This window comes from Aythya ferina, assembly GCF_964211825.1.
Source record: "Aythya ferina genome assembly, chromosome: 4".
In the NCBI taxonomy this organism is placed as follows: Eukaryota; Metazoa; Chordata; class Aves; order Anseriformes; family Anatidae; genus Aythya; species Aythya ferina.
In genome coordinates, this window is record NC_140300.1 from 2,083,080 (window position 1) to 2,107,826 (window position 24,747).

The 24,747-nt window shown below is 40.2% G+C and overlaps 1 protein-coding gene across 1 annotated transcript in view; it reads left to right on the plus strand.

Annotated features, from left to right (window-relative positions):
• Positions 1-24,747, plus strand: part of ALMS1 (ALMS1 centrosome and basal body associated protein) — a 70,156-nt gene that overhangs the window by 34,093 nt on the left and 11,316 nt on the right. The window contains exons 8-15 of the mRNA XM_084517731.1: positions 542-672; positions 7,435-8,542; positions 10,289-10,414; positions 12,154-12,324; positions 15,960-17,155; positions 20,453-20,567; positions 22,568-22,822; positions 24,039-24,277. Coding sequence (XP_084373857.1) covers positions 542-672; positions 7,435-8,542; positions 10,289-10,414; positions 12,154-12,324; positions 15,960-17,155; positions 20,453-20,567; positions 22,568-22,822; positions 24,039-24,277 — 3,341 coding nt within the window. The remainder of the gene's footprint in view (positions 1-541; positions 673-7,434; positions 8,543-10,288; positions 10,415-12,153; positions 12,325-15,959; positions 17,156-20,452; positions 20,568-22,567; positions 22,823-24,038; positions 24,278-24,747) is intronic.

The window sequence follows — 24,747 nt, forward strand, 5'->3', positions numbered from 1 at the left end:
TTAAAGGCTCATGCCACATCTGACATCATGTTGCTGATATCACATACCACATTATGTTGCTTCTGATAAGCTTTAATGGGACAAGGCTTAACAATGAATGTCTTTGTCTTCTTACGTAGGATGACAGAATAGGATAGAATTGTATTTTACCAGTTTGGACGCTTCTTTTGCCTAAACCGTTATTGTGGTTTTGTCCACATAGCTATTAGAAATGTGCTACTTTAAGTAATTGGGAAGGGATTGTGTAAGAGTGTTGGCTTGAGCCTGAGGCTGTAAAGATGTCAGAACCAGGCAGTTGGTTCTGGATCCATTTTTCCAAACAAATACTCAAAAGGTCCATTTTGAATCATATTCCTGGTCAGTCTGTCCAGGAGAGTGTTTCATATATTCAAACCACCGTATTTAATACTAATCTTCGTTTCCTTTGTTGTAATAGTTAGAAATGCATAGCATAGTTAGGATTTTAAATTATAAAACTGTTGCTGTAAATGATGAGCAAAAAAGAGAAGTAATCATTCTGTTTTATGTCCTTTTCGTGTAGCATGGGTGAAGCTAAAGCTGGCCAGCCGATCTCAGGAATCTGTGTCAGACTTGAATGAAGAGGACCGCCAAAGAATAGAGAAGATAAAGGCAGAGCTGCTTTTGAGTGCCAAGAAATCTGGACTAACCAAGGTATGAAAGAGAAACAGCTGCTCTGGAGACTTTCTGTGTCTTCCCTTCCAGCATACAGTGATGAATTATATTTCTCTGATGTTTTTGAAGACTGGTGGATAAGCAGGGAGAGGTTTGCAGACTAATGAGAACTTCGTTTAGTGGATAAGCTTGTTTCTTCTTTGGGCATGGCTTAGTCAGGACCAGCTGTAGCACATCCTGTTTTTTTTTTTTCCTGTTTTTCCTTTTTCCCAGCTGATAGTTGGATATCTTAGGGGCGGTGCTAATACATAACTGAAGATGCTCTGGAGGGAGGTGTGATGATCTTTAAGGTCCCTTCCAACCCAAACCATTCTATGATTCTAAGGTATGAAGCAGAGAGGCACGGTCAGTTATGATGTGATGGGAGAAATGCAAACAGCTCGTGATCCCATTAGGATTAACGAGTTTTGCTTTTCACAGAACATTTGCATGTGTCGACAGTGCCTTGTAAACTCCTCCTTTTGTGGGTGAAGGATGTTGTACAAGACGACTGGACATGAGATAATGTTGTCATGCTTCTAGTGGCTGTCTGTGTGTCCCACGGTAGGCCACTATTCTTAGAGGGCATTTTAACAAAAGAACAAACTGGAAAAATGTGGAGGTGTTCGTGTAAGATGAGTAGGAGATGGATGATCTTTTAATGCAGTGCAGGATATAATGCACTGAGTTACTAGAAGAGAGACTGGATAATTAGGCAGAACTGAAGGGGCAGTTTCTGAGGAGAATATAGAAACGTTGCATGTGAAAATGCAGTCATTACCTGTCCTTAATCTTGAGTTCCAGACAACCACAGAATCACAGAATGGTTTGGGTTGGAAGGGACCTTAAACATCACACAATTCCAACCTTCTGCCATGGGTAGGGACGCCTCCCACTAGACCAGGTTGCTTAAAGCCTCATCCAACCTGGTCTTGAACACTTCCAAGGATGGGACAAATGTCTTTAGCTTTAGTGATGTCTTCTGTGTGTTTTTTTTTTTTTTTTTTTTTTTCTGCAAACTGACTACATGCCAGGAAAAACAGTAGTTTAGGGTAAGGGGGAGAGTATGATTCATGTGTAGCCCGTATTTGCGTTTGTAGTTTTTTTGGCAAGAGCAGTGTTGGTAAAAGAGATATCAGCTTCAAAAAAGCATCAGACGAAACTTCAGTTACTCAGGTATTGATGTAATCTTTGAGCCTGAAAAAAAAAAAAAAAAGGAAAATAAATTCAACAACTTTATTTTTGGAATTTGAGACAAGAGGCTCTTCCCACTTTTAAAATAAAAATAATAATTAAAACAACAACAACAACAAAAACATAAATGTCTGCTTCAGTCTGCTCATCAAAAACTAGAGGCTCTGGAGATTTTTATTTATTTACTTTTTTTTTAGTTCTTGCTAGGCCACAGCTTTGTCCCTCATGGAACCAAATAGTTCTACCTTTATGAGACTTAGTGTTGGCTATGAATTGTTTTGTTCCAATGTAGAATAAGAAAAAAAGAATATAATTGTTTTGTAAGCCAAGACTCCAAGAAATTACTTTTGGCTTAACAGCAACGCTTTCTGCTTTGATTTTGGAAGCATTTTTTACTGCACAATAGCTTTAATTGGAGATCAAAAGTAGTTTTGAATTTGCAGAATGAAGGTAGATGCTTTTTTTTTCTTTTTTGTTACACTTGAGATAAATGTTCGTTTCCCTCCAAGGAAAACAATGTCACTGAAAAATCCAGATTGTTGAAAATAAAACTATTTAACTGAAAAAAATGCAGCCAGTTTTATTGCTGACAAAATAATCTACTATAAATTTAATGGAAACCGTTCTGTAAAATACCTCCTGAATTTACAGAGCAAAGCTGGCAATGTGTTGACTCAAAAAGAACAGAAAAATGACTATGAAAAGATAGTTTCCTTCTCCTAAACTTTAAAGACTATGAATGGCAAACTGTTCCTAGCACTCATGCAAACAATTCTTTCATCAGATCGTCATTTTTATTTAGTCCTTCTATGCAGGCTTATGACAAATATTCTTTTTTAGAAAGTTTATATGCTGCCTCTCGTTTTTTATAGGTGAAAGCTCAAGAAATGTACCGCTGTGATATTTTATTGTTTCTAGCAGGAAAGATGTGAAGCTTGTCTGCAAAAAAGAAAATGCAAGTAAAGAGCAGGACAGCTTGGGAGAGTTTTTCTCAGGGATCATCTGAGTATTGCTCTGTTTTACGTTTGGGATAACGTCTGATTGATTGCTGTTTGTCATTTGTGGTGTGTTAAATAACAGATGCTCTAAAAAAGAAAAAGCAGAAGGGTTTCTCAAGTTCCAGTTGAGCAGAGTGTTTTAAGGAGGTGCTTGGGACATACGCAAACGAACAGGCTTCAAACATGCACTGAAGTGCTCAGCTGAATACTGCCCCCGGAAAGGAGCACTCTATATAAAAATGACATTTAATTTTGAAGATGCATTTCTAATAGCAAGCAACCCTCATGACTGTAACTCAGAATCTGAATTGTTTTCTTTGCTTTCTCTTCCGTAAAAGTGACAAACCATTCCCTGTGCATCTGTTTTCTGTGCACTTTATTGGTGGCATCCTCCTGTCCATTTTATAGCTCTTCCATTATACACAAGGTGAGAAATCCTCTACTCGTGGTTATAAACACTAAATCTTGGCAGGGCTGTTTGGGGATAGATGGCAAACATGGGACTTCTAGAATACAGCTTATTTCCTAAATTTCATACTGGCTCCATTTCCAGTCGACTCTTGCTAAGGGTCTTAGCTTGCCCTTCAAGGGAAGGGGAGGTGCAGGACATTGGGCTTCTTTAGGAGAGTGATTTATTGGATTTATTCACTGTGAATGTTATGTGAAGGGGCCTAAGAAATGTTAAATTTTAGGTTGTATGGAGGTAAGACTCGTGACACTTCGGGTAAGTGTCTATATAATTTCTATATCTGTAGCCAGATGGGAAAATCTGAAGACTTGCAGGTGCTGTTCTGCTCCACATGTATTGCCTTTCAAATTTAACCTTCTGCCTGTGCCTTTTGAATATGTGCATTTCTTTCTGTGCCCCCTCATTTGGTCTGAGGGGTTCTGAGATGCTGTTAGATGTAAGTGAATTTCAGCATACTAACCCCATGATTTTTTCCATGTAAATTTAGGATCTTATTACTCCACCTATATTCATGTGGATGCCACGTAGCTATTCCTTGATTTACCTAAGAGTATTCTCCCTTTGCATTCTGTATTCTTCCACTATATACTGTATTTTTCCACTCCTTGTTCTTACTTGCTTTTTCAGGAAGTTCACGGAGTTGTAGCTATAAATTTGCACTGCATTCTCTTGTGGATCATATGCCGTACAGATCTTTTTTGGAAAGATGACACATAACAAGCACAATAAAACATGTGAAAGGCTTGGGAAGATGAGTTTATAGCAACTTCTGTGCTTGCTTTTAGTAGGAGTTGATGCGTTCAGGCAGTTGAACTGGTACGTGGCTCAGGGAAGAGATGGGCTCAGGAGCAGCCCTGTGCTGGTACAGAACTGCCCCGTGTCCTTGCACACTTCTACACCCCTTTATCATCCCTCCCAGCCACAGGAAGTCCAGGGACTCAAATAAACTAATGCACTTCCTTAAAATAGGTAAGGCCACAGAAAAGTACTGCTTTGGGAGAGTAATCCTAGCCTTTCAGATGCGCTACTGCACTCCAGGGATTTTGATGTCAATTTTGGATGCTGATGAAACTGTTTGTCTTGTCTTGCTGTTCCCAGCTAACCACGATATTGATGTAAAACCAATCCGTCAGAAAAAGATGAGCTGGGATAATGGAAGAGGGAGCTGCTGTCTAGCATGGCGTGTGAATCGTGGGTTGGTATTTTGCGTCAGGAGGGGGGAATACGAGTATGATACCAGGTTTAGTTCAAACCTAATTAAGTGAGACGAATCTCCGTGGATAAAAAATCACTCTGGAATTGCTGCAGCTGTTTGTAAAAACCAGTGTTTCCTTTGTTTTGTTACTGCCCTTAACCGAAGGTGCCCTCTGCAGCTGAGCAGTTAGCAGATCAGGTGAGCAGTTGCCTTAGTTTGCTTCAGGGCAAAGTCTGTTTTGATCAACGCTGACAGGAAAAAAAAAAAACACTACTGTGAATGGTAACGCAAGTTTTTTTTCAGTTATACTTGCAAGAATTTATCTTTGTGCTCTTAGATGAACAGGTTTTCCGCGTGCATCTGGGAGCGTGGTGTTTTATTCACTTGCTTGTAGTGTGATCTCGGGGTCCTTGCATTTCTTTTCTTCCAAACTGCCTTCTTAATGCCAGTCAGGTAAGTTGCTGCAGAGATGAGCTGCTGCTGTAATGAGAAAAGCCTTAGAAACAAAGGTCCTGCCGCAGAGGGAGGATCACGTTTTATTTGTCCATCTGGTTGATCTCTAAGTCCCTGCAGATGATGAATGTTCCTTGTTAGTGGCTGTGCTTTGTAATGAGAATTAAAAGCATATTCAGACTTTACTGATGTATTTAGACACGGCTGTTTCTGTGTTGTTAGGCAAATACACTTGCAGATCCCTTTCTACCTTCTTGCTCTGTGTGGTATGTTTAATGATTTGTCTGCAAAAGGTGTAGAGAACTCAGGTTTCAGTTTGAGATGCCAGAAGGCAGCACAGGTTCCTTAGAAAGCAGAGGCTGTAACTGAGGAGCACACCCTGGGAATTGTCCCATTAACTGCTGCGTCAGTTTTCTGCCTCATTAACAGGTGCTGAAAAGCAACACCATCTGAGGAGGAGACTACATAACGAGTAGGGTGCAGGTTTTTTGACTGATTCTGCTGTTGGGCTATAGCCTATGTTGCTTTAATTTTATCTACTTACTATAATTTGCTGTTGATTGCTGATGGTGGAGCTGTTTAGATGGTGGCAGTGGACCTCGAGGTACAGGACAATATGAAGCAATGAAGGCAGAAGATACGGTTGGTAAAATTGGGCAAGAAAACCAGGAAAAAAAAAAGTTAGTTATTAGTTTCAGTTCCTTAAATGATAACATATGATGAATACATGATAAATAATAATAAACAAATAACTTGAGACTCAGAATTTTATAGCGTTGTGTAAAATACATGCCAGAGATGCCTGAATATGGGTAACCAAATAGTCAAGTCCTAAATGTAGTGGCTGTGATACTGGGGTGTGATATGGATGTGGGACAATTTTCAGACAAAGATGTAAACGTAATTTAGCCCAGAATTTATGAACAAGGGCAACTGACAGCAGGCATCCTTGGTTTTGGCTGGATTAGTGCCTTACCTGTTGCTAGGATTTCCTTATGCTGTTTGCAGTATCCAGCAGTTTCAGCAGCTTTCCAAAAGAGGGGAGGAAAAAAAAAATATTTGTGGCAAATGTGTCTGTTTTGATGGGAGAATGAAAACGATCTGCACCTGAAAATTAGGAAGTTCTCACAAGTTATCATTTGCCTTAAAGAGTAAATGAAAGGTCTGATTGTTTCCAGTCATATTTTAATTACTGTCAGCAGTGGGTGGTGACCATAAAAAGATTTATTGTAGCTCTTCTCTGGGAAGTTGGCATGCTTATTTTAGAGGAAAACAAAAATATCAATTATGGATAATGAAAGCTTTTCTAATTAAATATTTTCTCATGCTTTTTAAAGAACATCTCTGTTTTTAAAGAACATTTCTTCTTGTTTTGTCACTGAGTTCCTTTCACTTTAGTTATGCTTCATGAATGCTAGAGTCAAACAACTTAAGTGTGAGGGAAAACCTTTAATATAAAGTTCTACTTTATGTTGTGATAGTGATGACATAGCAAAATGTCAGATTCCAGAGCGTCCCTGTAACCTTAAAATGTCACAACGTGGAGATTGGACTCTGCTCCAAACAAAACTATTTTCAGTTGCTATAACTGATTTCTTGGAGGCTGCCAGCATTGAACATTGTGTACTTGGTTAAGGCTTGAGCACTTGTAACTGGAAGTTAACGTGGGGGGCTTTGCACTGTGGTTTGTTTTTCATGGAGCCATGGAGGGACGCCTTTCATCAGGAACTTAAAGGTAGTTAAAACTGATGTATAAATCTCCATCCTTGGAAATCTGTGAAATTTGATAAGTCCCTCAGCAACCTGTTGGGAGGTTGAATATTCTGCTTTGAGCAGATCAGACTGGAGACCTCCAATGGTCTCTTCTAACCTAAGTGCTTCTGTGATTGTGTATCTAACTGGTTATCTTTTTAATGATTAAAATAGCACTGAAATCCCAAAGCTATAGTGATGTATGCGTGTGTATAAATCACTTTGAAGTTAGCGAACAAATACGCGTTCAAAGGGTAGTAATTTTTCCTAGTATGTTTTGAAGTAGGTAAGTATGGTAGGTGTTCAACTGTGTATGAAAAAAACTCAAAAAAACTCAAAAAGGTAGAAATTTTTGATGTTATAACAAGCATCAGAGGCGACATCTGCAATACAACTTTATAGCATACAAAACTAAAAGGTTCTAACTCTGTTAGTTAGGATAATTAAGTTGCAAATACTTCTCAACATCACTCACTGGTAAAAAGAATAAAACTGTTAGCTAATTTGCTAGCACTTAAAATAAAACCAATTTTTAATTAGTTGCATAAAAAGATGAGTTCCAAGGAAAGAGTGTGCTCATTTATAATTACAGACTCTTGATTACTGATAGCACTGCTCTTTCTCTGAATTCTGAAATCCTGATGTTGGTGAGGACAGAAAGCCGTCCACGTAACCTATATCAATTCTTCTGTGTTTTTCAGGGTGCACGGAGTTGCAGTTTGGAAGCTGCTTCTGGCTATGGCCGTAATCAGGAACAGGACGTAGACTATTTCAAAGCTTTGAGTGACAAAAGATGTCATGCTGACAGCCAAACACAAGCCTCCAGGACTAAGGAGCTTTTAGAGTCGAGCTTACAAGAAGTTGTGCCTTTATACAGAGCTAATCCTCCTGATCCTTGCCTTCTGAAGGATACACCCTTTAAATCTCTGAGTGCTGTTCAAACGCCTGTCTGCAGCCAACGTCAGCCAGTTGCAAGCAGTCATTCTGCTGGCATCGTTGGGCTTCACTCCCCAGTGCAGAAGGAACGGGACAGATGCGTGCTGAGGTCTGCAGCTGCTTCTGATGTGCAGACAGAAGTCCATTTGCCAGCTCAGAAGAAGCTGTCTTTTCCAAAATGTTCCGAAGAGATGTCTAAGCAAATTACCTCCATCACCTTTTCATCCCGAAAACGTTTCCAGTCACCTCTGACTTCCATGGCACTCAGTGGCAGTCTTAATGGAGATGCTCTCGATGGGTTAATGCCTTTGGAGGTTGGTTCTGCTAGTGCTGAGGAACAGAGCCATGGCAAACAACACTGGGAAAGATCTAAGGCTTGTCCTCCTTCAAGTCCGGTTCTCTCTGGCTCACAGTCTAATGAGATGGCATTTGCTGCTGACAGAGCCAGGTTTCATCATGTCTCTGCTGGCAGTGACAGAGCTGGAGCTTATCGAGAAGCAGACTGTTTGTCAGAGCAGGATTCTGTAGGCATCCGTGCTGATGAGAGACAGACCCTTAGTGCAAAAAATCCTGACATTCTGTCTGAAGATGTGACTGAATTGGGCAGGCGTGGTGCCAAAATCCTGGGGCTAGACTCTGCTGCAGGATTCAGCCAAGCTACGAGTGGGCTTTGTGAACCCCCTTCTGTAACCTCTGACCAGCAGGAGGAGAGCAGCCCTCCTGGCCACATCCAGGTGTGTGAGAGCTTAGAGGGTTCCCGTCCAGCCGTACAAACTGACTTGCTGAAGGGCCACGTTAAGGTGTTGGAAGAAGAGCAACGTCCTTCTGATGCAGTGCCTCTCGTTCAGAAAAAGGCTCCCGGAGAGCAAACCGGTGCGTCTCGCCATTCACCTCCAGATGAGGTTTTATCCACCATATCTGTGTCTCCATCGCCAATTAAGAAAGCGCTGTCTTGTGTCCACATAACTCTTTCCCCAAAATGTCATAACTCACAGCCGCACAGGGACTTGGATGCTGCAAATGAGATGAGATTGGGGGATAAACCTGAAGTCAATACCCTACCGGTGCCTTTAAAAACTCCCCAAGCTTTATTAGAAGCTGTTTCAGAGTTCCCAACTGCTGCCCTTATTCCAGAAGATCAGAGAGGTTCATCTTTCCCCATGCCAGTGTCTTCAGCAGGTCGCTGCCTGGTGCTTTCTTCTGTTCCGAGCACAGCAGCCCAAGAGCTGCCTCCGCAAGGCAGTGAGAGTCTTCAGGCTGTGGGTTCAGGGGGATGTGACCTGAAGAACATCTGCAACTCCGTAGCTCCTGCAGAAACTGGGAAAAGTACCTCTGATGCCACCACCCAGATAACAACAGAAAGTCCTGAAAAAACCACCTTTTCAGCAGAAATTTATGTTAATTCACAAGACGGCGAAAATATTACCCATCAGTCGTCTCTCCAGAAAACACGTGAATTTCCCCCAAACACAACTGCAGCTCTTAACAAAATTTCCTCTTTCCCAAGGCAGGGTGGTGAGCAAATCAGTGTCTTATGTGCTTGTGTAGTCTTCCATCTGTTCAAGCTTGAGGTATTTATGGGTAGTGAAACCAAAAACAGAACCCCAGCTTTTTGTGAAAGTAAAAATCTTGAGATAATTCTAATATTGATATTTACAGGTCATACAAAATGAACCTTTACACTGGGGATTTACAGTTTTGTTGGTAGGGAGCTGTATCAAGGCAGTCGTGGTTCAGTTCAAGTGTATCTGGAACCAAATTTGTTGGAGGCAGGCTTCGTTCAGGAAAAAATCCTGGTTTTGTCTCTGGGTAATTTGATTTGGTTCACTGCTTACAGCTTAGAAAAGATCAGTGGTTGGATGAAAGCTAAGAGAAAAATGTGCCCATTGCTATTTTAGAATGAAATGCAGAATAAAAGAGAATATGCAGGGCTTTTTAAAGCTTAACAGAGGAATATGGATGTTGCAGTGTGGTTTCACACACTGATGTTTTATACTAGAAAAACTGTACCAAAAAAATGTAGTGTTTGTGCTATTTTCCTGTGCTCTGGACTTTGTATCTCTATTGTCAAGGTGTTCAAAATAGGATAGTTGAGAACAGATTGCTTCGTGGCATTGGAGTGCAGAATATGCCAGCTATTCCCTTCTCTGTTAGATGTCAGCTAACGTTTTGGTCCAGACATTTGTGTGTGCTCTGTTGTAACAGCACACTGTGTTTATTGACTCAAGAGACAGGTATCGATGCTCATTGTAAATGATTTCATTAACCGTGGGTCAATGGAGGCTCTGTGGATATACGAGTTGTATTTTTATTTTTTAAGCCAGCGTTTGTCACCCTAGTCACAAATTTAATAATTTAATATTGATCTTTGAGGAAAAGCATTGGCAAGTAAGCTATCTTTTTTATTTAATTGACAGTCAGTCTTCCAACCCACGGGTAGGTATTCATTAGATACCTAATAATTGCAATTTGTTTTCCTAAAGAATATGCTGTTTCTCCAGATTTACTGCAACAACCACCTTCTGTCTCCTTGCATCCTAATTTGTTACTTTTATCTTCAGCTGCATTAAAGGCTTTAATCCTGATTTCTGTCAATTGCTTTGCTTTCCATCCCTGCAGATCAGCCGTTACTGCTGCCGTATAAACCTTCTGGAAGCACTGGGATGTATTATGTTCCTTATGTCAGAGCAGGATCCAAAATTTCTCCAGTTGGATCAGAAACTAGCGTTAAGAGCTCTCACTCAGGTACTTATTTGGCTTAGATCTTCCAATGTGAGATCGTGGTTGTAGTTCCTGGGTCAAAATATATCTGTTTTGCATGCAGAATTATCTCAGTTTAGCTCAGAACTCTTCTGTCCTGCTAGTTTAGAGGAAGCGTGCTGATTTTCATAGAAAAATGTCTTTGTTCACATTCATGCCACTTTATAACACAAAGATACATGAGTCCTGACTGAAGGTTATGGCTTCAATGCCTCTGAAAAGGATGTTCTCATTCTGTTAGCAGTGAAGAGAAACAAGGCTGAATTAGAGCTTGATAATTCGTTACTTTGGGAGTTACAGTTTAGTTTTGGCTCTTTCATATCTCTGCCAGTTCTCCTTCCTTATAGTTTCTTTCTTTCTGTATTTTCTTTCTCTCTTTCTTTTTTTTCTTTAATTTGTTGTGTGTTCATTCTGAAATACCAGGAAATGCTGCATCCATTTCTGATAATAGCTTTCTCAGTATTAAATGTCTTTCCTCCATTTTAGGGGATTCCAGTATAGAAACTTTCTATAAACATTGCAATTTGTAACTCTGGATTAAAATACAAGCTAACCTCTCACCTCCCATCCACCTATCTCTCAGTAAAATACACTTATTGTTTAGTAGAGAAAAGGATGATCTAGGATTAATCATCATCTTGGTTTTTTTTTTTGTTTTTTTTTTTGTTCTATGTGTAAAGAACACATCACTTAAGCTATATAGGTCTTATTTTCATGTTTCAGCCAGAGCTTTTTGACATCCAAAGCTATTTGTAGGCAAAATTAATATTATAAAGATGTCCAGTTCCCATCAGATGTGCCCCAGGGGAGCAGGTTGGTACAGCGGTGACAGTAAGTGCACAGGTTAGTCACTGCAGCCCCAAGCTGTGCTTGTGATTATTATGTGTGTGTCCCTGGTCATTACCTCTTTTCCAGTCTGCCTCTTGTAGTATGGTCAGAATGAGAGAAACAAATGTGATTTGAGTCTTGTTTTCTAAAAATATGCTAGATAGAAAAATTCAGCATGCATACGAGACAGTGCAAGGTTCTAGAAAATGCACAGCAGAGTTAAAAATAAATAAATAAATAAACTAACAATAACAACTCAGCCAAATGGTAGTTTTTAAATGGGTTGCTTGGATTCTTAGCTCCCAAATAGTAGCTGAAGGAAACTGAGTAAGTCTGCTTGAATTTAGCCAGGTGGTGTGGACAAAGATGATAAATCAGTTAGGGGCCATTTTAGGTTTCTAACATTAGGACGCAGCGATACAATACCAAGAACTATGCTCCTGTTGTCTTGAATTCCTGTTCAGAGGTTATACAGACGCACTCTTGCCTCCTAGCTGTTCTCCATGGCTATTCTGAGCTCAGAAAATAGGCATTTGCATCCGTCAGTGAAAATGTGCGGAATTTAATTTGAATCGGAGGGAGTCTGAAGTCCTGTGTCTGGCTTCCTAGCAGACTTGCCTAATGCTAATTTTCTTGTGTTCTTTTCTGCTCATTAGTGGAAGAGGTAAGGTTATCTGTGTCTCACGGAAGAACGTTGTCACCAAAGTTTGTGGAAAACAATCCTGCAGTGCCTGCTGCCTGTTAGTCATTAGATCTGCTCTCTAGGGATCATGATTGCTGGTTTCTGAATGTGCTGGTACTGATACTCGGATAATAGGCTTTCTTTCAGACATCTTTGTTGTGAAATTTCTGTATCTCTTCTTCGTGTTTTCACCTTTTGCCCTGTCTTTCTGCAGGATCAAATGATGCTCTTCCATCAAGGTTTCCAGCAAATGTGCTTGGTTTAAGAGATGATAATCCTCCAGACAGTACGGCTATCAAGCATAAAGAAGGAAGCTACAGTAACAGGGCGAAGCCCAAGCTAGCCTGGGCTGAAGAACAAATGATACCCATGGAGGCTGCCCCAGGTAGTTAATGTGGTGGTATTTTTTAATTTTTATTTATTTTTTGTATGTATTTTAGCACACAAGAATGAAATCACAACAAAAGAACTAGGATTTAGGATCAATTGTGTCTGGCCTTATGCTGTTGCTGATAGTCTCCTTGAAGATGCTAAATCTGATTCATTTTTTCTGTTCTCCATCTCTCTGCTTCTCCCTGATTGCCCAAATACATAGAATCATAGAATCATTTAGGTTGGAAAAGACCTCTAAGATCATCTGGTCCAGCCTTTAACCTAGCACTGTGAAACATGGACATTTCTATTTGCTAGGATTCCAGTGGCTGCAGTGCTTATCAGGGCCTCTGTAAGATTATTTTTATTTTTTTTTAAGGCACTTTGTTAAGTTTTTGAAGTGCAAAGCTTTCTCTAAGTACGGAAAGGATGCAAACGCAGAAAATAATAGAAATTCTCTTGTAAATAAAAGCACGTGGGATGGCTCAGTATATGGGGTAGATTTCTTCCTTCCCACAGATACTTTACATGACATCACAAGATACCAATGTATCTCTGTAATGCTGGTCTTTAACTGAGTTTTAATTTGATTTGACCAATGTCTTCCTTCCTCTCCTTCATTAGCCTTCTTGGATAGTGTTCCCGAGGGATGCAGGTCAGGGTTTATACTATAGCAGCCGACTTTAAGGCAATCTTGCATTGTTGGAATGCCAACAAAATGAAACGACGCTGAGCTAACCAATGGTTTTGCACCGTATCTCATGGTAGTAGCTAAAATTAGTCCTGATGGACTTCTAATTAGTCCTTTTGTACAAACCTCATGCTGCCATTATAAGTGTCTGATAAACTTCCTCAAGTCTGAGGAGGGATGAGGATTTTTGTTCAATTTGGGAATTGCATCTTGTTCCTGGGCAGAAGCAACAGCAAACAGAAAATGGTGGCGTGGTTGCCATTTCAGCTCTGAATTCATCAGGGGAGGTGTTTATCACAGAGTACAGTTCTTGCAACATGTGCTAAGTTAAACAGAATGAGCAAATTGCAAGAAGGTAATATAACTATGAATACTAACAATGGGTGGGACCAGAACCACGTGAACAGCATAAAGGATGCTGGATGAGAGGGTTCCTGCTCTCATAGGCAGAGTCCCGTACGGTAATTTAGGGAACCCATTTATTTTTCCTAATACCATATAAACTCACCATATGAAGGTGTTTAATGGAATATGTTTTTGGAATGCATTCCATTAAATGCGTTATTAAATTCCATTAAATTATCATACTTCAGTATGATTATTTTTGTTGTTTTAAGCAGAGTGCTCAATCTGCCTGGGTTAAGGTCACCCCTTAGAGCTGTGCTGATGTATCAACAGTGATTCCTCCTGGTGACTTCAGTTCTTCCATTTAGAAGGGATTTTCTTTTGAAGTGCAGCTTTTTTCTTCAGAATGGAGATTACATTATTGATATTTCCAAAAGATAATTTAAAATCTTTCTGTAAGGCACTTAATGTCATTATTTTATGTTTGTTTTTTTGATGAAGGTGCATAGGATCAATAGTTGAATTAGAGCAACAAAGACAACATTCTCTTAACCTATTTATTTGAACAGAAGAAATAATTCTCTGAACACTTCTAAAATGCAAGGATACAGAAAAGAGGAATAAGACTCATTAAAAAAAAAAATTTCTTTTTTTGCTGGGGGTAACTCAAAACAGAAGTTGAATCTTGGGTCACAGCGTTAGAAGTGAAGAAAGACTGAGTGTATGGAAGTGAGCTTTCCAAACAAGAATCTGCAATAAGAAACAAAATGCTGTGCTGGAGCAGAGAACCATTTATGCTGTCTGTTTGAATAGCCTGGATAAAAATGAAAGGGGCACAACTGTTAATATAAAATTATCTAAAGGTATTTTTTTTGTAACAGTGACGGCCTAAAGACACAGGCAGGAAAAGAACAGAGTAGAAATAATCTTTTGTTAAAACAGTACAGTTGAAAGCTTAATAAGCAAGCTTTCTGAAGGAGAACTTGTATGCTTAAAACCTTCTCTGACTCTTTCAACTGTATTTTTAGCAGGCCTAATAAAAGATTAACTCTACCCACAGAGCTTGTCTACAGCTTAAAATTATGCAAGTTATGTATTTATTTTTTTAAAAAAGTTTCTCTATATAAACTTATTTTTGTTTTTCTCTGTTTGCATTCCTTCTGTCTAGTTGGTAACTTTTTTTTGTAAAATAGAGAAGTAATAAAAATTCTGCATAGTATTCCCAAGCCTGTTAGTCAGGAGGATGTGGAGAAATGTTCCTACCTAGAAACAGAAACGTTGACCTTGTATGCAAACACAAATTCCTCTCATTTCAGAGTTAGTGAGACTGGGTGTGCTGTTCCTGGTCTGAACACGACACTGAAATGTTTCTGTGATGAGACAGGGAAGGGAAGAAACAAGTTACTGAATGAAAGTCAGATTTATGAAGCCTGTGTTAACAGGATAAAATGACGTAATTTTATCATAACTCTTTCTGTGCTTGTCTTGCATCACTACTTCCCATGTGGAATTGAGGCTTTATAAATCCCCAGCCTGTGATTCATGATGAGGCAGGTAGGTTTTTCCTCCATGGGGTGGGGAGAGGCTTGGTTGTTGGACTTAATATCCCTTTTGCTGAAAAGCAAGATTTGCTGCTGTTAACAAAAAAAGGACTTAACAGTTCTATGTTTTTGTTACCATTGCAGAAGGAGAGAAATGAGAAGTTTAAAACCACAAAACGTTTTGGGGGAGAATGTTGAAAAGCTAGGGAAAACTAATTTGAGTGTTTGAGGACTTGAGAAGCCCTTCTGGCACTAGGATCTGTAGTTCCTGCTTTCTTCCTTTACGGGTCGTTGACTATATGAGCATATAACTCAGTCCGTTGTACAAAGAACATAAAATGAAACATTTTTACTTAAAAATATGTTTTTTTACAGTTTATCAAAATGACTTTAAAGTTGTCTTTGAAGTATTTTTCTGCTAGTATTTGCTGCGTGCATACTTAATGTGTGTCTATTACAAATGAGTTAGTAGTTGTATTCCTGAACGTAGTGCTCTGTAATTGCAGGTAGTAGCATATTCTTGAGGGATTTCACTGCTACTTTGAGCTAAAATGTGTGATTTGAGCTTGAATAAATATCAGAGCTAGGTCTTGGTGTGCTATCAGAAATGTTTCCAGGAGCTGTACAGAAGGTGGTATTGGTTTTCTTGTATATAGTGCTCCTCTGAGTTAAGAGGTAATATTCAGGCATAGCCCTAGGGGGATGTTTCTATTCCCTGGGCATTTGTCTGAAAGGCAAAACGAGCTGTGGCTTCTTGTCGTGAGTTTCCATAAACGTAAGTTTTCCAATAACATAAATTTGTCCAAAATTTGATCTCTATTACATGTGACATATCTAGATTCCTCCTTCAGATTTAGCTGGATCCAGCATTCTCTTGGGTTCCATGTTGCAAATGATAGAAAATACTATATATGTACTTTTAATAATGCTAAAACTTCATTCCTAAGTGAGTTGTGTTTTGGGAATGGAAAAGGTGAGATGAAAGTCACCCTGTTTCAAATATGCTGGTTTTTATTTGCTTCCATGTCAATGAACAAAAAAAAAATAATACAAGTTTTTATTCTGTTTCAGAACACATGGATCATTTAAAGTCTGTGAAAACCACTCACTCTGTCTTCAAGTCTGCCCAGTTCTACCTTCATCATCCCATGTCCATGCGTGAGAGCTCCTTCCAGTCGAACAGCGAGCCCTCAGAGGAAGGTTCAGATGTTGGACGTGCTAGACCTGCCTCAAGTGCTGTCTTCCAGAACTGGAAGAATGCACATCGCCGTAAACGTGTTTTCTCTGCCCGTCATAAGAACGATGGTGAAAACGAGTTCTTCCCGCTCGCTGCAGAAGCAGATTACAGCAAGAACGAGGATCTAAATGTTGGTACATCTCCGGAGAGTGAAATTTCTAGAAAGGAGCTGCCTCAACACGGCAGAAGAGACTCAGAACAAAAGGCAGCTAAAAGTTATCCTTTAGCATTTAGCCACACAACTTGTCTTCATGAGAATGTGGAGAAAGAGCTGCCACTGAGGCAGAGAACCCACTCCACTGGTAGCTTGGATGACCTCTGGGTTAAGTTTCTGGAGCGCCAGAAGAGATACCAGCACCATGATTTTAGGGGTAATGGTGAGCTCTCCCTCGTTGAGCGCCTCGATCGATTGGCCAGGGTCCTTCAGAATCCCATTAAGCACACACTAATACCAGCAAGATCAGGAAAGAATGTTTTTGAAAGAAAATATAAGATAAGGGAGCAGAAGAAAGTGAGGCTGCCAGAAAAGAGCACGTCTGAAAGTACCTCGGAGCCTCATGCAGCATGTGTTGAAGAAAGGCCATTTATCAACCACGATGAAAACAGCTTTGTTGAGCTTAGGAAAAGTAGGTCAGGAGAGAAAACGATTTGCCACATGCATAAAATTTTGGAGCACCAGCAGTACTTGGAAACTTCTAGTGACACTTCCTCAGAGAGCAGGCTTAGTAAAGATCACTGCACCACAATCAGTTCCACCGTCTCTGAATCAGATGGGGTAACCCAAACAGAGCTGGAAACTGTTACTCAGACTGAGGTGAGCAGTTCCATTTCCACCATAGACACCGCCAGGCTCATCAGGGCTTTTGGGCATGAAAGAGTGCAGGTGTCACCAAGACTTTCCCAGCTTTACTGCACCATCAACCACCAGAAGAGTCGCTCTGAGAAGTGGGACAAGGGAAGCAGCAGAGGGGTGGGCGTAGAATATCCCAAGGTTACTGCTGAGAAACACAGGAAACGGAAAGAGACCCAGGTACGTGGTCAATTAGACCAAAAGGTAATTTTAGCTAATTTTTACAGGCACTCTTAAACTTCTCTATAGCAATAAAGTCTGTTGTTACTTGGAGAATCGCTTAAAACACACAATGGTAGGTTTCTATCTTTGATACCTCAAAAGCAAAACACTCTCTTTTGCCTCTTCAGCAGTAAGGAGGAGCTCAGAATACCTTAAAACATCCATCCTGCTTCCTTTCTTCGTGTTCCTATATTTTTTTTCCCTTCTTTCTCTATTTGCCTTGGAGGTAGTCTTGGGAAACAAGATGCTGCTCTATCTTATTTCTACTTACCTGCAGGTTTTGTGCTTTTTGCAGTCCTGGTAGAAAGTTCAGGTTGCAGCTTTTGACTGCACATTGCTACCTAAATATATCTAGGCAACAATAAACACTGTTTAATAAAAAATATCAAAGGATTTATATGAATTTTATTATTGTCTACTTGAAATGTTGGAATTTAATCAACATCTGAGTGCTGGCTGGTTGTAAGTTTCTGTCTTTGGCAGTTTAGACATATTAAAATAAAGCATTTGGCCTGAGAATTCTAGACAAAAACTCTGGAGTAAAGCTGTTTTGAAGCTGAGAGAATCGTTCTGATGACTTCAGTTGAATTTGTAAATGGCCTCCTGCAGGAGAAATGAAAATCAATTTCCTGAAAGGGGACCACGGTAGGGGCTTGATGATTATAGAAAGAAATGAGAGCTCTGGGGTTCTGTCATATACACTAATGCTGAAAAGTGCAGGAACAAATAGGAAATATTTCTCTCTTCTTTTTAGTGGAGGAAAGTGATGTTGCTATTGTTAGTAATGGATTTTAGAGAAACAAGTTAATTTTTCTTAATACAATCAACTAAATTTGTCTGTCAAGTTACTGAATGCAAGTCTGGGAAGAAAGACTTTCAAGGTTAAGAATTGTTTTAAAATAGATTTATTAATGTTATGAAATAAAACAGTCAAACTTTGCAGCGTTAAGACCATTAATCACTACACTGACTGTCTAAATATGGAATTAGGATCCAACATATGCTGTGCCATGGTTGTAGTGTTTGGAAGAAATAGAATCACAGAAGAGTTTGGGTTGGGAAGGACCATAAGGATCATCTAATTCCAGCCCCCTGCCATGGGCAGGGACCCCTTCCACCAGCTCAGTTTGCTCAAAACCCCATCCAGCCTGGCCTTGGGCACTGCCAGGGATGGGGCATGATGATTTTATTTCATATTCTTTTGTAAGGCTGATCCTTCAATGTCTATTTAGACCTCAAAAACAACCTCTGGTCTACTTGACTTTGACAATCGCCTATGAGATAACAGATTCCAGTAATACTTAGGTGAGAATAAAGGCTTAGTGTTCTCAGTGCTTGGTGTTGCACTGAACCCATATGGCTCTTAGAAAGTGGTAACCTTTATCTGATGATGTGCTCTGTGTGTGTGTGTGTATAACCAACACATAAAGAGGTGCTTGACCTGCCTCAAGTAAGAATGAGAGAAAATTAATGGCAGAACGTTAACTTCACTGTAAAATCCAAATGTTGATGATTTCCATGATGCTTGGCAGAACAGAAATCAGGATCTTTTTTTCTAGTTGCAAATTTCTGTGGTTCAGAAACTGCTGTTTATTTATAGCAGGAGCTCTACTCCTAAGGAGACTACTGTACAAATCTTGCAGACAAGCGCTGCGCTTTGTAGCTCAGGTTTTTTTTTTTTTTTGAGAGCCTATTGTCAGCTCTGCTTCCAGAAAACTTGATTGCAGCCTATTTTATTTATAGACGCTGAACCCATCCCAGAAGGTTTTCATCTATTCCAGTTTGTTATTTCTAAAGCACTCTTAAAGCTGCCATCTGGTAGCAGGTACAAAACTAAAGGTTGTGCTATTTAACTGCTTGAAGGGCTTTGAAGGCACTGCGCTGAGTTTTCTGGTCCAAATAGGAATATGCATGTCAATATTCAGTACCAAATCTCTGCCTGTATTTATTTCTGCACGTGCATACAAATGGGTTATCTTTTTTTTTTTTCCTACTTCATCCCGTCTTTCCTTTTGCTGAGCAGCCCGTATTTACATTTGCTTCTGTTCTCTGAAAGAAGATAACACACCTACTACAGCTGCCTAGTGCACTGTGTCAGAGCTGTAATGGTTTTGTGAAACTAAAAAACAGCTCTTCCCGGCGTGCACGAGAATAAAAAATTGCCTCCTATAAATGTTGAAATGAAATTGTTTTGCATTGAAGTGGTGGTAGCAGAGGATCAATCAGAAGGTAATAAAAAGCCTTTGTTCATTTCCATTGTGGCTAGCGTTATGAGTTGCTAATAGAATACTAATTGCTATGATCAAGCAAAAACCCAAACAAAATCTGCTTCATAATTAAAAAATGAAATTGAGCAGAGTTGCAGAGGCTGGTCTGTGCCACTGCACTGCTGTTAATAAAGCACTACCATTCTCTGTGCTTTCTATAACCAAAAAGCTTATGGACTAGATGCATTACCCTTAAAATATATTCCATATGTAAAGTTATAACGTATTAAAATAATTTAAATTCTATGGCAGTCGTGCTGCTTGTTCTCTTTGTGGCTCTTTCTGTTTGTGTGCCTGTTGATGTGAAAGTATTCTTTTGCCTAAGCTGTGCTCTTACCACCTTGTCTCTTCCTTTTGAGTTGAATTTTCTCCACCTGGAGAACTTCTTGTAGTGAGGATCCCAAGGGTGAGAGAACTTCGTGTACTTGGAGATCTTGCTCTTTCGTGCCAGTGTTGCAGATCTGGAGTTTGCTGTGAATTCACTTGAAAGAGCAAGATGTTGTTGCTGGAGGGACAAATTGTCTTGAAAGAACACCAGCCACCTCTGAAGGCTTTTGGTTTGAGAGGGTAGGAACATAGGATTCGGTCCAGATGTATTTTCTCCCTCTTCCCAAAGCAGAAACAAGTGATCTTGGTGCTGCAGAGGGGTTTTGGAAGTGTAGTCTCAACAAGCTGTGCTGTCCCATGAGCTTCAGACAGATGAAGAGGAGGATGCTCAACACTGTGCAGAATCTGATCTTACAGAAACCAGGCACTCTTACTAGAACAGGGTGCTCAAAGTGAGTGCATTGCTGCATGAGGCTATAAAACCAAGGCTGACTGTTGTGTGGCACAGCAATAGGTGACACTGAGCAGGCTCTTAAACATCTAAATAACATTAGAGTCAAGGTACTGCAGATAGGGCTGACTTTCTTGCTGTTTAAATCCCTCTTCCTTTTCATTTCAGTTAGGTTTTTAGGAATTCCTGTTGTTTTTTCTCCCCCTCCAGAAGGCAATCCATGTTTCATTGGATTCAACTTCTTCGAGCAGCAGTTCTTGGGGGCCAAGCTCAGCTCTCAGTAACAAGCGACGAACACGGATGTTAAACAAAGGTGTCCAAGCAGGTGAGCTCTCAGCTTCCAAGCTTGTCTTTCATGTTTTGCTTCTGCCTTTTATCTCTTTGATCTTTTATCCCATTTTCCAGTGTCTGTTGTACCTTTCTGGTTACAGGTATGTATATGCAGCATTCTCCAAATTCACTTCAAGTGCTTTCAGAGAAAGATGTTCTGGTCTAATTAAAATGACCTATTTCATTGCCTTTCTTGGCCTGCTTGAGTAGTAGCCAAATTTCTCACTTGCTAGTAAGTCTTATTAACCTAAACTTCTGATTCATTTCAATCGTAAAGGTGGACTGATGATTTTTTTTTTTATATATATCTTGTTTTCTCTGTAAGACATCTGTTACTCACAGAATGTATTTTGTGGGCACGTACTATTTCAGAAGGCCTGTGACTGCAGCGTTTCATATTCCTCTTGGTAATATTTTGGATGTTATGTTCTATTTAAAACACAAGCTCATCCTGATCTGGTGCAGTTCTGCATTCAGTTTTTTCCGGTGGCAGTTTCCAGTTCCTACATTACTTTCATTTAAATGCCAAGTTCCTACCATAAGATTGAATAGTGGTTTTTGTTTCAGTCATCAGACACATAATTTATTTATTACCGCTTTTTTCATGTGCAGCAGTGGTTCAATTTTACTCCCACACCCTTTTAATACAAGTATGTAATCGATATACATACGTATTTGTATATTATTTATATTCACATATTACATATCTTCATCGATGATCTGGACGAGGGCATCGAGTGCACCCTCAGTAAGTTCGCAGATGACACCAAGTTAGGTGCGTGTGTCGATCTGCTTGAGGGTAGGAAAGCTCTGCAGGAGGATCTGGATAGGCTGGACCGATGGGCTGAGGTCAACTGCATGAAGTTTAACAAGGCCAAGTGCCGGGTCCTGCACCTGGGGCGCAATAACCCCAAGCAGAGCTACAGGCTGGGAGAGGAATGGTTGGAAAGCTGCCAGGCAGAGAAGGACCTGGGAGTGATGGTGGACAGTCGGCTGAATATGAGCCAGCAGTGTGCTCAGGTGGCCAAGAAGGCCAACGGCATCCTGGCTTGTATTAGGAACAGCGTGACCAGCAGGGCTAGGGAGGTGATCGTCCCCCTGTACTCAGCTCTGGTGAGGCCGCACCTCGAGTACTGTGTTCAGTTTTGGGCCCCTCGCTACAAGAAGGACATCGAGGTGCTTGAGCGGGTGCAGAGAAGGGCGACGAAGCTGGTGAGGGGCCTGGAGAACAAGTCCTACGAGGAGCGGCTGAGGGAGCTGGGCTTGTTCAGCCTGGAGAAGAGGAGGCTCAGGGGTGACCTTATTGCTCTTTACAGATACCTTAAAGGAGGCTGTAGAGAGGTGGGGGTTGGCCTGTTCTCCCACGTGCGTGGTGACAGGACGAGGGGGAATGGGCTTAAGTTGCTCCAGGGGAGTTTTAGGTTAGATGTTAGAAAGAACTTCTTTACAGAAAGGGTTGTGAGGCATTGGAACAGGCTGCCCAGGGAAGTGGTGGAGTCACCATCCCTGGAAGTCTTCAAAAGACGCTTAGATGTACAGCTTAGGGATATGGTTTAGTGGAGGGCTGTTAGCGTTAGGTTGGAGGTTGGACTCGATGACCTTGAGGTCTCTTCCAACCTAGAAAATTCTGTGATTCTGTGATTCTGTGATATATATATATAACATACACACGTAATATACATTTTTATGTATTTATACATTTGTATAAATAACATATAAATAAAAATATCCATGCTTTGACTGGGGAGCTGGATTTACACATCTTTAATCTTATTTACTTATCATATAGTAACAATCCCAAGTAACTGGATTTGCTTTGAATTTGAAGTGGGAATATAAATGATTTTGCCTTTTGAAGATGGGGTAAAAGTGACCCTTCAACTCCAAAGTAAAAATTGAGGGTCACCCCCTGAACTACGCATGTTACAGGTGCTGATGTTGAAGTACTTCCAGATGCTCTAGAATAAGGTGTTACTGCATTGTTTTGATCTACAGGAGACTTGGAGATTGTGAACAGTGCAACTAAGAAAAACACCCGGGATGTTGGTGTGACTTTTCCTACACCAAGGCCCAGCCAGCCAACTCAACGGACACGGAAACCCTGGCATTGTGTCGATGGTATTTTTGGAGAGTCAGCTGGTATGGTCACAGATCATCAGGCAGCAGGAAGCAAGGGTAAGCAGAAGGGACAGCCAGGCAATTTTTTCATGGAGAAAAGGACAAAAAGGAGCAGACTGCATTTACCACAAGGTCAGTCCAAAATACACTTTCTGCAGAGCAGAAAAGCTCTGCGACTCAACAGCAACCACCAAAATGTATGAGGAGGATTAACTGGAACACAGTCTCTGACTCTAGTCTTGTCAGTTCTTACATTGTTTTTAATCAGTAAACTTTAAACAAAAGTACTCACTATGGCAAATGAGCTTTGTACTGCTCTGTGATGCATTTTCAATCAAGCCATTAGATGCAGCCTTTCCAATAAAGGTAGGAAATGGGAGGCTATGAATAAGGCAGGGGATTAGGTAGGAATCTTGTAGGTATGTGGTTTCATTTTCAAGGTATAAAAGATTCTGCTAAGTTCTGAGTAACTTGACCCTATTAAGTTGTACTTACTGCTTCATATACTAAGGCTTCAAAAAACAAGTTTTTTTTTTTTTTTTTTTTCTTTTCTTTCCCCAGAGTACTTAGGAGAAGAATTTGGTACCAGAAGAGCTAGACTTGTTTCCCTCTTTCAGCTAGAGTTGCATTTTTGGGCTGATGGAGTAGTTTCTTGATTATTTTTTTTTGAAATTTACTGACAGTCTTCACAGTGTCACGATTAAATGTTTAAAAATATTTTCCTTAGTCATCATTGTTGTTGTAGGGACAAATCACTCTCTCTCATACCGTTTTTATTTAGAAAATTTAGAATATCGGCTCAGAATACTAGCTGATGTATTCAAACCCCATTATGTATGTAAACTGTGAGTAATCTAATTCTTGTATACATATTTAACGCTTGGAAGATGTAAAACATTTGTTCTTCAAAAAAGTCTATAAAAAGCCATCAGGTTTAGAACATACAGAGGCTCCTTAAAATGTGTAATTGCTGATAAGTAACTATTCATAGGATGGTTTGGGTAGGAAGGGGCCTTAAAGATCATTTAATGCCAACCCCCTGCCATGGCCTTATTCTTTCTATAAAGGGAGAAACTTCCAAGTGAAGCCATTTTGTGCCTTTCCAAAGGTGCTGTTTGATAGAGGTTTACTGACACTTAGCAAAAAAATTTCTTCAGAAACAACCACAGGTAGCTGGTACAGAGTCCCACTGAAATTGGTGTAGTAGCTGAAGTGAGTATTTATTTCAGTGTTAGGCCCCAGATTGTATTTAGCTAGTAAGGTCTTGGGCATGAAGGGCCATAGATGGGGATGGAAAAAGGGCATCGTGTATCTTTATCTTTACTGTCTTCTGTGGTCTCCTCCACAGGAATTTCATGGTTTGTCCAAGCAGAGGATTTGAAATCTGAATCGAGGAAAGAAAACTTTTCCAATTCTTGTCCTGGTCCGTCTTGGTTTGAACCACTGACCAACACGAAGCCCTGGAGGGAGCCTCTCCGAGAGAAGAACTGGCAAGAGCAGCAGCACAGCACCATGACTCAGCCAGCAATTCCAGAAAGAGATGCTGAGACCAGGGCCTTTCGGCCACTTGTGAAGCTTACGCTACAGGTAAAGGCACGCTGGGATCTCTGTAGGATTTTGTTGGGAGTAATGCTGAATCTTGTGGAAACACTTTGTTCTTTTTTTGTTTTGTTTTGTTAACTCATCTTTATGATTGCTGCAAATCAACAAGTTAGACTGTTCTTCCTTAAAAAGGCAAAACAAAAAACTAACCAAAACACAATGAAGTCACCAGGCGTGTTTGTTTATTATTGTAGTCTGGCGTTGCCCAATATGATAATCTATTTGAATTGAGCTCATATTTTAGGGCTTAAATCATTTGGCTTCAGGAACTAGAGGGAATGTAGCTGAAGTAATGCCAAGTCATACCTGCTTCCATGCAGAAGTAATAGTGTGATGTGCATAGTGTGTGATTAAAGTGGGCTTTGATTCATACAGTGCAAACACTCAAAATACTGATATTCATGCACATGCATATATGATGTCCACTCAAGATCAAATTGAGTGTGATCACTCTA